The sequence below is a fragment of the Helianthus annuus genome, chromosome 17 (assembly GCF_002127325.2).
Source record: "Helianthus annuus cultivar XRQ/B chromosome 17, HanXRQr2.0-SUNRISE, whole genome shotgun sequence".
Classification (NCBI taxonomy): Eukaryota; Viridiplantae; Streptophyta; class Magnoliopsida; order Asterales; family Asteraceae; genus Helianthus; species Helianthus annuus.
The window spans coordinates 3,654,622-3,672,200 of NC_035449.2; the positions used below are offsets into that span (position 1 = coordinate 3,654,622).

The window sequence follows — 17,579 nt, forward strand, 5'->3', positions numbered from 1 at the left end:
AAAGGATTTGGGATGGAAGCAAAGGTGAGGATGGTGATGTATTTATAATGCAAGTGTCGGTACATATGTTGAAAAATTACAAATTTTCAGGGCTAGTATAAGTAACCTAGGTTTGGGTATTAGTTTTAAATTTGTTTGATTCCTTAGGTTAGATGGTGTGCTCTCACGCCCCTAGTGGTTTTATCACATCACTTAAATGTCACGTAGGCGACACATAAGGGGTGGACTTTATCGTTAACTTGTACGGTGTGGAATAACGTCCCCTATAAAGACTCTTTTAACTGTATTAAAAAAAAGATAAATAAAAACAAAATCTGATTTGTTGATGGAGGTGAACCCCATTGCTTTATTACTCTCACGCCCGCTATTCCTTTGACGGAGGCCTAGAATAGCGCCCCCATTGGCGGAGGCGGGGTGGTGTAGGGCACCATGGGGCGCTAAAATGGGTGAGGTGGCAGGGACGCGAAACCACACTGTCCAGTCATATACAAACAAGCAAACTACTCTTTATTATAGTTGTATTATATTTTTGCTTAGTTTGAAACACGGATAAAGGATTATTGTTTATAACAATCAAAGAAAGAAAAAGAGCCACAAAATTTCATTTCGCCTGGAACCTTTAAAAATGTTGGAACGGCCCAGCAATTTTTAAGGGCACTATGAATACTTTGCCTACCCAAACTCAGTTACGTCACCCCAAAGACGACAATTTGACGAATAAAGGCTTTTAAAGGTAGGGGTCTATTACGCAAATCTTAACTTTAAACGGCGTTCGACGAACCATTAAATAGTCGTTTAAAAGTAGGGGTATTGCGTATGCCCTGACTTTATAAGACTGTTGAAAACGGTGAGACTTGTGAGATTGCAGTGACACTCCCGTGTGCTTAGCAATGCCTTTTTTTAATTAAATCCAATATATATGATAAATATTTGTTTTGAGTTTCATAGTTAACTAGTCTAATTGTTATATGATGTGTTAGCCTTATGAAAACGCGTATTCTGATGTATCCGATTGATTTCAATGTAATCTATATAAGCATTGCGATTGGATTGAAACGTAAAATAAATCGAAATTATACCGTACAATCATAACGTATTATATATGACCCAACTCATACATAGAAAATGTAACGGGTATAATAGAAAAACTGACACGTGTAATAAAAGAGCTTTGTTAGTGCTTTTTAAAAATAAAATGCACAATGAAACGTGTTATATTTGATCTGACACGTTTTCCAAAAAAAGTTTACGCCGAAACGTAGGCCAACTCAAATTTATACAGACACTTACAAATAAGTATGTGCACGTAAAAAATGGTTTTTTAAACGAAAACGTATTATATTTTATCGGACTCGTTTTCAGAAAACTTTACCTCGAAACGTAGACAAATTCAAATTTATACAGACACGTACATAAAAATATGCACGTAAAATAGTTTTTTTAAGTAAACACGTACATAAATAATTTTTATCATGTTTGTTTACATATATTTAACAATAAATAATTTACAAAATTAAGTAATTTAGTTATAAAATATTAATTTATAGGATACAAATTTAGTTATAAAATAATCGTATTCCGACTAAAGTGGCCCTTAGAAGAAGGAACATTCACACGCATGATACGAAGTGTGTTCTATGTGAAGATGGCGACGAAACGGTGGATCATTTATTCTCAGGATGTGGATTTTCAATGGGGGTGTGGGATAGTGTGGTGAGATGGTGTGATATTCCGAATTTTTTTGCTTTTAGCTTGATGGATGTCATGGAGTTGCATCAAGTTCAAGGTCTGTCGCCAATTCGTAAAGAGATTGTGAGAGGGGTGATGATCGTTTGTTGTTGGAGGTTGTGGAAAGCTAGAAATGAACGGGTTTTTGAGAATAAAGACGCCAAGGTTGTGGAGGTAGTCGCGGATGTAAAGGCTCTCTCATTTTTATGATATAGTAATAGGCATGATAGTAAAAGGATGGATTGGAAATCATGGTGTAATTTGTATATGATGTAAGTGGGTTTGTGGCCCCTCCTTTCCGCCTTGGAAAGTAGGTGGTTTTCGCGGTTTTGTTTAATGAAGTTCACTTTTCAAAAAAAAAAGGATAAGATCTAAGAGTTTATCGTAACGAATAAGAAAATAGTGATATTATAGAAATTGATAAAGGGGTTGTTTGGTAGCCTCTGAATGGCCATTAAGAGACTACCTCTTAATGGAACTATTAAAAATTTTACCAATCAGAAGGTAGAAAAATGTGACATGTGATGATTTACCATTCAGAGGTTACCTCTTAACCATTAAGACTTAAGGTTACCTTTTATTCATTCAGATGTTTTAAACCATTAAGAGATACCATCTCTGAATGATTATTAAGAGGCTACCAAATAGCCCAAAGTCATAAACATGATTGGAGCAATGAAGTAGTAAAGACAAATCTAATAAATAATAACGTAAAATATCTATATCTTAAAAGACAATGACCGACGATACTAACCCTTATTCTTTGATTAAATCACACTTTTGACCTCTCCAACCATACTAACCCCATTCTTTGTTAAACCTCACTTTTAGCCCATGTATGCATATTATGTTTCCGACAATACAAACTCATTCTTTTTTAAACTAACCATACTAATCCCCATTCTTTGTTAAATAAAAGATCATATTCACCTCTTTATGCATCTTAAGTTTAGAAAATATCATTTTCACCCTTTTTAATTTTCTGTGACCTTTGTAAAATGTTACTTTGATCCCCTCGAGAGTATGTATAATCTGATTTTTCCTTAATAACTTTCGTTAGTTAACTTTAAAAAAAAATCTAATATGTTCCGTGCTTATTTGTATGTACGTGTTGGTTCAATTCGAGTTGGTCTACGTTTCGACGTAAGTTTTATTTGTAAACGAGTTCGTTTTCGTGCTTCCTTTTTATGTACATTTCGACCATTACTATACATCTTACAAACCAAAGTCGGTGGCTTTTGCCATCGACCAAAACAGGCCATACACTATTAAACTGATACACTTTCTAAAGACTTTATAAAATGTCATTTACCCCCCCCCCCCTCCTTTCATTTAAGAAACATTATTTTCTCGCGTGATTATCTTTATATATGTGCCAGTATAAATTCACATTTCAACGACAAAAGTAATAAATTCACGTAAATGTTTTTTTGGAAACGTACTAGGCAAAATATAATATTTGTGTGTCAGTATAAATTCACATTTCGACGAAAACAGTATAAATTCACGTAAATGTTTTTGTTTTGGGAAACATACTAGCAGATATAATGCGTTTTCATTCTTATTTTTATGTTCGTATTCAGTTAGTCTATGTTTTGATGTAAATTAAAAAAAACATTTATTTTCTTACGTGCTTATTTTTATGTATATTTCAGTATAAATTCACGTTTCGACGTAAATGGTATAAATTCACTTTTCAACATAATTTTTCTGAAAACGAGTCGGGCCAAATATAATACGTTTTTGTACTTATTTTTATATATGTTTTCAGTTGTTATATGTTTTGACGTAAATTTTGTTTAAAAACGATTCGGGTCAAATTCACTTGCAATCGATAGCCTCTGTTGAACAATATTCTGATATTGACAGTATGTTATTTGAAGAAGTGTTAAGCTATCATTTGCAATCGATACAAATGTAGGCAAAAGTAAAGATAAGGGATGTAATGTACGCTTACTTAATATTACATAACATGATATTGGAATATGAAGGCAAATCAATTTGCCAACGCTATGAATGTGATGTCCCGTCGTAATAAACAATGAACAAATACTTGAAAACCATTGGCCATTACAATATAGAGAAAGGCATAACAACCTTTGTGCAGATTTGGTAGAACATGTATATAGGAATCGTCTACATGACTTTAAATTTAGAATAGTTTTGTTTTTTTTAATTTCAATCGTGTACGTTTTAAGAAAAAACATTAATTGAATTTAAGTATTTTTTAAATTATATTTAATATTACATGTATTTTAAAGGACTTTCTTTTATTATTAATTATATTTTAAAATATTTAATTACAGATTTTGTGAAAATAGAAAATAATGTATTTGATTTTTGTAATAAGTAGTAAATTACATAATAGCGGTAGGTAAACAGGTAATAAGCTGCGCCGTAACCCTTTTTTGAATTACAAAACCGATCCTACTGAAAACAAAACTTGAATTCTTCGACGCCGAGAAATTGTTGTGCAAATGATTACAGATTAATATAATAAATAAACTAATAAAAAAAATCAATGATTAAGCAAATGATTGGTTAAAGCTCTTTTCTGAGCACCACTAACACCCGCTAGGGACGTACCTACCTATTTGGGTGGGCGGGCGGCCGCACCCTTTGAAAAAAAGTATTAGGGTTAAATTTCGCATAAAATCTTGACCGCAACTCTTGAAAATTTTCAACCGCACCCCTTGTAAATTTTCAACCGCCCCCCTTAAAAAAATCTTGTGAATTAAAAAAAATGTAAACATTGATTTTTATTAAAATATAACCTAGTGTGCACCCTTGTAAATTTTCAACCGCCCCCCTTAAAAAGTTCTTATGAATTAAAAAAAATTGTAAACATTGATTTTTATTAAAATATAACGTAGTGTATATAATTATTTTTTAACCACTTTACTTAACAATTTAACCCATTAACTTTCACTTAACAATTTAGCCATTAGCCCACTAAACATTCTATTGTAACCCAAGCCCAATTAACCCAACCCAATTAAATTTGAAGTTAAATAAAATAACCCAACCCAACCGCCCCTTCCAATTCTTTCTCCCACTCTCCCTCTTCTGATCGCGCCACGACCGACGCACGAAAGCAGTCAACAGGCACGACGGCAGCGGTTGCATTCTCAACGGAAAAGCTTGTTTCCGACCACCTCACCACCTGGAATACAAAATTTAACGAGGTACCTTCGTTTTTTTATGTGATTTTTAGGAGAGATAGAGTTAGAGATGTTAAAAGGGTTTGAAATTTTATGTGTTTTGATGATCTTTTTTGTTGTTGTTCTAGACTTTAGTAGCATGATTTTGTTGTTTTGATGTTTTTTTATTGTTCTTCTAGACTTTACTAGGGCTTGAAAATTAGAATTGAAAATTATGGATCGATTTATATGTGATAGAAACCACGAGTAGTAGGGATGAGCAGAAAACAGAAATAACCGAACCGTAACCGAAATAACCGACAAAACCGAACCAAAAAAACCGAACCGAAACAAAAACCGACGGTTCGGTTTTCAGATTTTTAATAACCGAAAATTTCGGTTCGGTTTTTGGATAACCATTTTCAGTAACCGAAAAAAATCGAATCGAACCGATAAGTTACAATCCATATATTTTTAAGTTTAAGTTGTTTAAATGTTTAACCCAATGCTAGTAGAAATTATTAATTTTATTCTTGAGTGTTAAGTGTTTATAATAAAACATTACATGTTTATTTATAATTGAAGTGGTCTATTTATTACCTACAAGAAATAACAAAATTTTATATAAAAATTAATGAGCTTCAAATTATTAAAAAAGAAAATGTTTTAATAAAAACTTTAGAGAAACATAAAAATAGATTAGAAGGTTAAGTTTATGTAAACAATATTAATTAAAGAAGTTAACTATATATAACTAGTATTAAGCACCCCCCGCGTTGCTGCGGGGTAAAACCGTGTCAAATAACATCAATGTCATACCTTCGTTAGTAACCACCAACACCGAAAAAACTCATAAAACAAAAAAAAACGAAAAGTAGACGTAAAAACGTTGAACCACGCACGGCCTTTGCGGCCTGTTAATGCAAAACGTAAAATATAAAAAATAACTAAGTTGATCGAGGACTCGTGCGTTACAACAGGGCCGATAAATGGAAAAAAAAGTAGACGTAAAAACGTTGAAACACACACGCACGTTGTAGCGTGTTAACTCGCAACGTAAAGTATAAAAAATAACTAAGTTGATGTTCTTTTGTTTTACATGACCGACCCAATATAAACCAATTTTTTATATATACCCAGAGGATTAAAATCTTTAAAAATATTTTGCACCCTATAGAAAAATTCATAAATCTACCACTAAACACCCCCCTAAAACCCCATGAGGATAGAAAAAATTGCACCTATATGGCACCACATAGCAACAATTTTCCATCTTAAAACCCATTCTTTCAAGCTAACACATAGCCTTTGTTTTTTTTCATAATTATAAGTGCTAGATTTTTGTTGTGGTTGTGGAGCCTATTTGATCTAATTGTGCCCCCATCTTATCTCTATATGCCCCATCATAGCTAAAATTTGGGATAGAAACAAAATAACAAAATTTGGTATATATAAAAAAATCTTTCCCCTCTCCAACTCTAAATCCGGCCATGGTTGGGAACCGAACACAGTTTTCAACCCAACCTAACCATCGGGTTAACATCGGATTGTAACAATATTGCTCAAACATAACCCGGAACGGTTAAACCTAGTTTCAAACCTTTCAAAGCCAATCATTCCCCACACGTTTCAGGTTTCATGTTTTAGGAAATGTTTTAGCAGAAGAAGAGATATATGTGCCAGTTTTTTTTTTTTTTTTTTTTTTTTTTTGCAATACTGTCGTAAAATTTGGGCTTTTTTTTGTCGAATCACATGTCGACATGTCATTATAATTTTTCATAGAAAAATAACTTGTTTTATAGTAGAGTGTACTCAAAATAATAAACTTCAAACTAAGTTGGCTAATTCAAAATGTTTACGAACAATTTGAGTTCCATGCTATTACGAAAATCCATCACCAACTTGAATACATAAATGCACAAATCGTCCAAAAAAAATCAATTTAGTGAGGTGTCAATATTGTAAAACGTGGGTAATTCGATCCAAATGGATACCTTATTAAAAGTGAATGAAATATTATATTATATTACTAGGTGAGTTCCCCGTGTGTTATACGTGTTGAACAATTTAAACAATATAGTATAGATATTTCCTGTAAATGCAAAACAAAGACAGAGACATTTAAATACCATATTGACATAAATGAGTTAATATAAATGTAACCCATCAACTCGTACATATTAATTAATGTCGTAGAGTTCAATAAGACGATTCTAATGTCGGTTGAATGAGGTCAATCAGAGTCTATTTGATACCCTTTGTACGACTTCTTATTTTTTGAATCTTTGTATTTGATTCTAAACCTATTATTAATATTATTGATAATAATTTTAGTTATATGAGTAGGGTTCCCGCGGAAAGTGTATTTTAGTTATATGAGTAGGGTTCCTAGAAGTGTTTTAAATAAGTCAAGAAACTGCCATATCAATAACCAAATCCCTAAAATCATACGATTTCCCCTTCTTTCTCTCTCTCTCTCTCTCTCTCCCTCTCTAAACCGATCTCTTTCCCCTTGCTGCTGGCGACGCAAAACAGGACCCCAAAAAGCATTCAGATTTCGGTTCCAAAGCTTGTTCATACCCCTTTTCTTCACTAGGTATTCATATCTTGTGTTGTGATTAAAATTCTTGAAGTGCATATACGTTTTCGGTCGTAATCTGCTTGTAACTTGGCTGCGTTTTTGCTGTTTTAATTGATGATTGTAGAGAGGCTTGTACCGTGGTTTCTGAGTCGTTCTTGATAAATGGAAGGATTACCAGCATGGATGGTAAAACACGACGTCAAGAAATTTGCTTGCTGTTAAAACACAGCGTCAAGAAATCTGCTTGCTGTTAAAACACAATGTCCAGCAATCTGCTTGTTGTTAAAACACAACGTCAAGGAAATCTGCTTGTTGTTAAAACACAATGTCAAGAAATCTGCTTGCTGTTAAAACACAATGTCAAGAATCCTCCAGCAATCTGCTTGATGTTAAAACACAACGTCAAGAAATCTGCTTGCTGTTAAAACACAACGTCAAGAAATCTGCTTGCTGTTAAAACACAATGGCCAGCAATCTGCTTGCTGTTAAAACACAGCGTCAAGAAATCTGTTTGTTGTTAAAACACAATGTCAAGAAATATGCTTGCTTTTAAAGCACAATATCAAGAATCCTCCAGCAAATCTGCTGACTTAAAACACAATCAGATTTGTTAAACTTCAGTATAAAACAACCTGTTGTAAAACACATTATGATGTAATTTAATCATCAAAAAACACAATGTGATGTAATGTCACATAGACAACAACATAAAACACATTCAGAGTGTTAAAAATGCAAAAGAACTGTTAAAACACAACCTGATTATATATTGACTTCAGAGTGTTAAAACACACTGATTTCAACCTCTCTGACTGGTAAAACACATCACCAAGACCTGCTGATAGTTTTCTAGATAAACACATTGACCTCCAGATTTGAATTCGAAAACAACAAAAATTCTGAAAATCATGGTTAGTTAATGAAAAATAAATTCAAAAAATAAAATTAAAATGTGAAATTACATAGTTGCCCTTTTAGTTAAAATAACCCAATGCCACATGTCCAATTCTCATTGCTTCCTACACTTTCTAGGAAAATAGACTTTCCACCCAACTCCTACTCTTAGTTGTATATATCAATAATATTATATATATATATATATCAATAATATATTTAGTCTAACATATTAATATTATTATGAATTTCGAAACTTGTTTAGCTAGGATTTAAGATTCTATTAAAGTTTTAGTTTAACAATAGGTTATTGAATTAATAATAAGAATTTGTATTAGATTAGATTAAATATTATTATTATTAGTATTATTAATAATACTAATCAATTAAATGAGAGAATGACAAGTGTCTCAAAACAGGTTTCTTTTATTATATAGTATAGATATAGATACTATACTATACTATATTATACTATACTATACTATTATACTACTTTTTTTTAGATATGCATGGATATATATATTATATGTATGCTGTATTTATTGTATTTATGACGACAGTGACGGATCTAGAAGACAAGTTCAGGGGTATCCCAAAACTTTTTTTTGGATACAGGGGCATCCTAATATTTGCTCAGGGGTATCCCCGATAGATAAAACGGAGAGAAAATATTTTGAGTAATCTACTGTTTAAATGGGGAAGATGATGATTAAATGGGGGAATATAATCTGCTGTTTATATAGGGGTTAAATGAATTATGTATAATTAATTTAGTTTATTAATATGTTATAATAAATTGAGATGGACAAAATTGTCCCTGAACAAAAACACAAAATAACCAGCTTTCAACAGTCAAATAAGAGGTTTTTTGAATTTTGGACTAAAATGGAAATAAAAGTGAAACCACGGAGACCCAGATTTAAAAGGTTTGAGATTTGGACTAAAATGGCAAAAGTGCCCAAACCACAGGGACCAAAATGGCTGTTTACTCAAATTTTTTTTGTACTAATTTTACACTCAGCCTACAAAGTTGAGGGGTAGCTCGTGCTACCCCTCCTTGTACATTACATCCGCCCATGAATGATGGATCAGTTGCTTTATTCAGGTGGGTCTTTTCAGAAGATTGCTTTCATTCAATTAGACAATGCAAACTCCTAAGACAAGGTATGCGATCTTAAATTTCTTTTAGAGTTAATTGCCAAAATCGTTCCTGAGGTTTGGGCACGTTTGCCATTTTCGTCCAAAATGACACTTTTGTACCAAATTGCCCCAACGTTTGTAACTTTTTGCCATTTTCATCCAAACCACTAACTTAGTTTATTTTTTCTGTTAAGTTGAGGATATTTAGACGAAACTGACAAGTGTAAAACCACAGGGACAATTTTGGCAATTTACTCAAACCCTTTTTAATTTCTTTTAGTTAATTATTTTTGTTACATATATAATAAAAAAGAATATACATGGAGTTTTTAGAAAAAAAAATTAATAGTTTTGTCACATAATTTTCATAAATCTTCATCCAAATCACTAACTCAAATTATTTTTTCTGTTGAGGTGAATGATATTTTAAATTTTATAGATTAAGACAGAAATTAATTTACAACTTCTTTATATAAATCAATTTTATAAAGAGAAAACGTCATTGGTGTGCAACACATAACAATCGATTACAACTTTTAGTATTTATCAGTTGTAGAGATAGAAAAAAATTGTAAAACGTTATATATTTTTTAAATGTGTTGAGCACCTAGGAAATATGTTGGTAGAAATAAAATATTTATTTAATTAAGATTATGAGGGTAACTAACTAATACTTATTCTGAGTGGCTTGAGTAAATAAACTTTTGGTTCATAGAATTATAATTACAATTTGGTGGGTAATTTTAAGGTTTGTTAACGATACGTTTTTTGATAGGGGGGGGGGGGGCACTGACTTTTGTTTTTCCTTATGAGCGAATTTAAAAGAGTAGAAGATGAATTACAAACTTGGTACATATGATAAGATTTTTTTATTTGACCTTTTTCAATAAGTTCACCAGCATTTTAGTTTTATAAAATTTAGAGGTTTAAGTAGATTTCATTTTTATAAAACTGGTCTATATAAAAAATTAGAAATTAATTTCTGTCTTAGTTTATAAACATCCTTCGCCTTAATAGAAAAATTAACTTAGTTAGTGTTTGGATGAAAATTTATAAAAATTATGTGACAAAGCTATTATTTTTTTCATATAAAAATTGCATGTAATATGTAACGAAATTAATTAAATAAAAGAAATTTAAAAGAGTTTGAGTAAATTGTCAAAATCGTCATTGTGGTTTTATATTTGCAAGTTTCATCCAAATATTCTCAACTTAACAGAAAAAATAAACTAAGTTAGTGGTTTAGATGAAAATGACAAAAAGTTACAAACGCTGAGGGCAATTTGGTACAAAAGTGTCATTTTGGACGAAAATGGCAAACATGCCCAAACCGGAGGGACGATTTTGGCAATTAACTCTTTCTTTTATTTATTACCTTTCTGTTCCGGTAATAGATTGTTGGTGGTACATGAGCTAGACAAAGTCGAAGATATTTCGTTCAGTGATGATTGTTTTTTCAATTGGTCTGCAAGGAATGTCAGGTTATTGGTTACGAAGCTTCAAAAGGCAGAATTATTAGATTAATAGGTTATCCATTGTTATTTTGCACAAGAGAAACTTAATTTCAACGTTTATTTATGTTTTCATTATGATTATATCCATAGTACGTAGATTGTCTTATTTACTTTATGAACCTTTTGCATTCAATAACAATTTCTTTTATAGATTTTCGATATGTTGTTATAAAAGTGTAATGTTCTTCGTCAATACCTCGAAAACATATTATTTTGTTAAAACCGCGAAATTCGCGGGTATTAGCACTAGTTCATTATAAAATCCCTCTGTTAGAGCCGCCATTATCGTTGTTATTTCCCATCTGTCTGCTGCTAGCAAATTGTTAACCGTTACAAGTTACGAGGATTTTAGTTTATAATTTTAAATGCATATTCTTTCTTTTGTGAAATTATACAAATTTAAAGGTCTCCACTTAATATTTCGCTTAGAGTCTTAAAAATGTTGAAACGAACTGATTCAACTTCTTTAAAAGTAACCATATATTGGAAGATTAACTATCCAAATTACTTTTCTTAAATTATAACAAAAGGTTCACGTTTTATTTACCTGAACTAAATATATAATCACACTTGTTAAATTAGATATTGTAGTCTTTTCATGGAATAAAACAAGTATTGTTTTTAGGGGTCACACTCGCATGCGATGGGGACAAACGAACACAGAGTTAAAGAAATTTACAGTTAAAAAAATCAAATTGCCAATGAGGTAGTGGTGGAGTAGTTGGGACAGATTTGATGTTCCTTAAGACCTAGGTTCAACTTCCACACTCTCTATTATTTTCTGCGGCATCCAAGTGAAGGACGAATACGAGTGGCGCCGGTTCGTCTTGGATGGGAGGTGACGTTTTACCGATTATTCCACTGTCGTGCCTCCAGGCGGGTGGAGGTCGGGTTTCCGCGCATCTGGGAGAGTCAAGGGGCTAGCGGCAGTCGAGTAGTCGACCTTAACCACAACGTCCGGTGTCACGATGGTTAACACGTCGTTCCTTACCGTTCAAAAAATCAAATTATTTATTTTAATATTAAACATTCATAATGATATCTCAAACAAGACATGTATTGTAAATATTTTTATAACAAAATCACGACTAAAAGATTATTGTCGTCTCTAAGATTTCGACGGTGAGCTTTGGGTTTTACTGGAAGCAGTCTCTCTATTACTACAGGGTAGACATGGTCGGCTCGGAGGGGGTGCAGGGTGGGCGACGACTCAGGGCCCAAATCCTCCGGGGAGTCGAAAATATATTTTTTTAATAAAGTTACGCTGTAGAACTTAGAATATATATAAACTGAATTGAAAAATGACATGATGAGATGCATGATCTGGTGATTCATATGTCACTTTATTAGCAAACGGACCTTGGATTCTAATCCTGATAGCTTCATTTTTAGTTAATTTTTTTCTTTTTGTTTGTTAGCTATGCATTAAATGCAAATGACATTAATTGACTAATATTATGTTACATGACTTCTCAAATCTAGTTTAAAATTTATTATTTATGTTAATTCCTAAAATATTATTCAGTCTACAATTACTTTTGTTTGTTCCATTTTTTATGAAAAAAATCTTATTTTTTTTCTTTTTCTTTCAACTCTATGTATTTTCTAAATAAATTTGGATAGGTTACGAATGTTTTACATGATTGTAAAATAACAACTTTTTAAATTACGACATAACTATTAATATTTTTTGAATTTACCCTTACAACGTGTTTTTCTTTTTTACATTTCGTTGTCCAAATGCGCGTGTGATGTGTTTTTTATCTACGTTTCCACGTAAAAAAGTAGCCCGCTGCAACATGCGGGTGATTCCACAAATTTTTATTTAATTTTCATATATTTAAAACTTTTTTGTATATTCTTTTAAAAAGTCAAATTTTTTAATTCATTTTCATATATTTAAAACTTTTTTGTATATTCTTTTTAAAAGTTTATATTTCAGGGGGCCCGTATTTTATCTTCGCACAGGGCCCACAAATTTTCGATGATTTTCGAAGACAACCCTGAGAGTAGAGGTAAGGTTGTCTACATCTTACACTTCTCAGACCCTAACTTAGCTTTGCTATTGATAAGATTTACTGAGTATAATGATGATGATCTAAGATTTCGAAGGTCACTTGTAGGGGTGTTCAGAATTCGTTTCGAATTCGAAAAATTCGAAATTCGATTAAATTCTATTCGATTATCAGGAATTCGAATTCGAATTCGAATTCAATTCGATTCTAATATGAATTTATAATTTCAAATTCGATTCGATTCGAAATTCGAATAAAAATTAATATTTTATTTATTATTTTTATATATAATACATATATAACTTTTATTGGGCTATACTATAAATTATTTTCAAAATTTATTCCAAGTATTAAAATTACGATTACCAAACCCACTACATGACCCATAACTAAAACCTAACTAGCAAATCTATCAGTAGATTTCTAACCCTAAAAATATTAACTTGTAGTGGTTATTCCCAAATTCTCGTCTTGAATGTTAGACTTATGGTACTTTATTTGGAATGTTTTATGGTTGCTTTAAAACTTATGTTTTATTTTAATAGTTATTTTCATGTTTTAAAAGAAACTGAATCAAATCGAATTTATTCAAATTTGAATTTTTAATTTTTTTTTGTATCTTTATACTTTTATTTATATATAAAATACTGGCCGAGTTACATCAATATCGCAGGTAAGCGAGCAACAAGCTACGCCGCTACCCCTTTCTAAATAGCAAACTCTACCCTATTAAAGACAAACCCCTGCCCCCTGTTGATGAGCAACTGCTGTGGACAACCTTTTGGACCCTAGTCAACAAACGGATAGCTTCTGGAGCTTGGGAGCCAAAGGTGTCGAAGGCGAAGGGGACAAATGCATGTTGGTTATCAGCACATGCTTTAGCGTGTTTATCCACCTTTTTAGATTCCGCTTTCCTTATAGCCTGTCCTGCTACAAACTCGCTTTCCCTTAAACCAGCTAATGGGGAGACTCTTGTGAGATCCACACAAGCATGTTTCCCTCCCGCCCAGCCAAAGACGAGCAGATCGACTGGTCTCAATGTAGATCTCCCTTCCATTGGATCTGTAAGGAAATTCACAGAGGCCTCCTTCTTGGCAGAAATCCCCGCTCTCCTCAAGATGTCCCCCAAAACATCTCTCACCCAATCGTGCCGATATTTGAAACCAGGGAGCTCCTTACAATGAATAGCATGCTCCCCATATTTATCCATGCAGGCTTTACGGAAAATTGGGCAGGTTTCGTCTTCTGAATACATAGGGATCATCAGCCGGTATTTGAGGATAGCCCTATACTCAACAACCGACATGCATTGCCCCAGCCCCTCGATCGGGATAACAGTCAAAAATTCTTGCTCATAGGGGCCTTTCAAGCACTCAATCACCGCCTTCTGGCGGGGAGACCCTACACTTGACCTTGTGCAAGGAATGATAAAGAGTTCCGGATAAATAAAGCAAACTCCTTTTTACGGATCTAAGGCAGGACCAAATTTCATAATTTGGTGTTAAAAAGATTGTGTGATTTTTATATAGGAGACATAATTAATTGATTATTTTAAACGTTTTATTTCCGTTTTGCAACTATTGTTAAGTTTTTACACCATATATTGTTACATTTTATAATCATAAGAATCCGTATAAAAAAGTTATGAATCTAAATAATCAAAGTGTTTACGTCGGTCTAGTTTTATATAATAAAAAAAATCTGACACATACTGTTTTAATTTCTCCATAGCTTCACTTTGATGAATTTTTGACTTATTTCTTCTAAATCAATAGTTTCTCATTCAATTTCTTCTTTAAGGACAACAAAGGTATTAGGTTATGCGGTACGGTGACTATCCTTCCTTGGATCCTTGGAGGATGATCCGCTACGTAGGCGTCATATCATAGTCCTATAGAGGATGATCCGCCATGGCAAAACACTGTACATGGGAGGATGATCCTATCCCACTAATTATGGCAATTAAATTATTATTATTTTTTTTGCGAAGGAAACACCGGAAATGGAAATGGGTTTTGTCCTGTTCTGCTTCGTCCTCCATGGAGACGGTCACGACGCCGACGAGGAGGCGGGATGGTGTGCGGAACGGCGACGGTCCGGAACGGAGGGGGACGACCCCCATACCGTCTAGCCTTAAATCAATAAACTCATTACAGTTTTTCAACTTTAGTATTATTAATAAGAGTTAAATGCCATTTTAGTCCCTGTGGTTTGGGCCATTTTCCCAGTTTAGTCCAAAGGTTTCATTTTTAACCTGTGGGTCCAAAAAGGTTTCACAGTTGCCATTTTAGTCCACTTGGATAACTTCATCCATTTTTTCTGTTAACGAGAAGACCAATTCGGTAATTTTGTATGTAATTCTGTTAATTAAAAGGGCAATTCAGCCATATAAAATGACCGAATTAGCCTTCTCGTTAACAGAAAAAATGGATGAAGTTAATCCAGTGGACTAAAATGGCAACTGTGAAACCTTTTTGGACCCACAGGTTAAAAATGAAACCTTTGGACTAAACTGGCAAAATGGTCCAATCCACAGGGACTAAAATGGCATTTAACTCTATTAATAATTAAAGTTGTTATTCATTTGTATGCAATTTCTTTGGTTGATTTTGATCCTCTTTCTTATTTATAAGCATTAAAACCGCTGCAAATGTCTATTGTGTCCAATTTTCTCCTTACTCCACTCATTTATGAGCTTCGAAATGTTTCAACGCCCTTGTGTACATTGCCTGGCCACGAGAGAGCTGTTAGTTATGTCAAATTCGTGGATTGTGTGACCCTCGTTTCTGCATCAACCGACAACACATTAAAACTATGGGACCTCAATAAAGCCGATTTCGCTTGCTTATCAACCAGCAGTTGCATCTTAACCTTTAAAGGTCATACTAATGAGAAGGTATGTTTCAATAGTTTAGCTTTGCGTAATCAGGTAATCACATTTGCTACATTCTTAATGAAAATTTATGTCTTTCAGAATTTTGTTGGATTGCATGCGGTTCAGAAACTAATGAGGTATATCATATATGTCCTATTTTAGAGTAAAATGTCATTATCGTCTCTGAGGTTTGGCCAGTTTTGCGGCTTTCGTCCAAAAGTTTGTTTTTTTCGCATCTGGATCCAAATGGTTTGAAATCTTGCCAACTTCATCCGACTCGTTAACTCCATCCGTTTTTCTCGTTAAGTCAGGAGTATTTCTGTCTTTTTTGTTAATTTAAAGGGTTTTGAATACGTGTACATTATGCTAAATGCTTGTCCATAAAGTGAAAAAGACCAAATTGCCTTTTAAATTAACAAAAAAGACAAAAATATCCCTGACTTAACGGAGAAAAACGGATGAAGTTAACGAGCCGGATGAAAATGGCAAGATTTCAAACCTTTTGGATCCAGATAAGAAAAAACAAACCTTTGGACGAAAGTCGCAAAATTGACCAAACCCCAGAGACGAAAATGGCATTTTACTCTTTATTTTATGTATATGACTTTGTCTTCATATAAGACCGGAGGGTATGGGCTCCGTCCTCCTGTCGCCGCCCCATCTTCCCACCCCCCATGCCCGTCGCCGCCCCTTCTCCCGTCCAAATCGTCCTCCCCAAGCCGGTTTTGACGGGCCAACTTCCTCTCTCCTCACACACACACATCTATACATACATATATATATATATATATAAAGGGGTTCATCCCCCACCCCCTAGGTCCATCCTCTCCAAGCCTCTCTTACCTGGCGGTGACGTGGCGGCCCATCCTCATGGGAATGAGCCAACCATACCCACTGGTCTAAGCGAGCGTCAACTATTTGTCGTTTTCAGGTGTTTGCTTATTATAGATCATTACCTATGCCTATAACGTCCCACAAGTTTGGATCGATTGATCCCATAACGGGTAAGGAGACCGAAAATGAAAGCAATCATTTCGTTTCAAGCGTCTGTTGGAGACAAAAATCGGATATGGTTGTAGCAGCCAACTCCACTGGATGTCTGAAAGAAAGGTTTTGACTTTTTTGCCCCTCAAGATTTATGTGTTGACTTTGACCTAGTGGTAGTTAGTACATCTCAGTCTTGAGTTTCATTTTCACCACATATTTCTTCATCTATATTGTGATATTAGGTGTAGAAATGTAGAATCTCAAAGTTGTTAAAAGCGGTTGTCGAGTATTATGTTGTACAGTTCTCATTTTTGAGGTTAATGAAAAATTCATTTTATTGTATCATTTTCGTATTTCTGTTTGTACAAGCACTTGTGCTCGGTGGAGAAGATAACGAAAAAGTGCATCTACTGAAAGATCGGTCAGGCGAATGATTTGATAATTGTTGTTGCGACTTGGCTTGGCATGGCGTGGCGTATTTGTTAGCATTATACTTTCCTATGTTTAGTAATCTTTAAGTTTTACATTAAAAGAAACAAAGAGAAAATGTAACATGTTTTTCGCAGGTATGTTCTCTAGGGTCAACGCCATGTAGACTTCCACTTCAACTTCAGAAATCTCCGGTGCTCATTGTTCTTAAACCGACTATCAATCTCCATAACTTAGGGACAAAGCGAGTTGTTCTCACCAAATGTTCTAATAAGA

The 17,579-nt window shown here is 33.5% G+C and overlaps 1 protein-coding gene across 1 annotated transcript; it reads left to right on the forward strand.

Annotated features, from left to right (window-relative positions):
- The first annotated feature begins 15,662 nt into the window (after nucleotides 1-15,662).
- Nucleotides 15,663-17,579, forward strand: LOC110921480 (protein SPA1-RELATED 2-like). The gene is made up of 3 exons (XM_022165807.2): nucleotides 15,663-15,933; nucleotides 15,987-16,024; nucleotides 16,819-17,579. Exons 1-3 carry the CDS (start codon nucleotides 15,663-15,665, stop codon nucleotides 17,002-17,004), a joined length of 495 nt encoding a protein of 164 aa, XP_022021499.1. The 3' UTR covers nucleotides 17,005-17,579.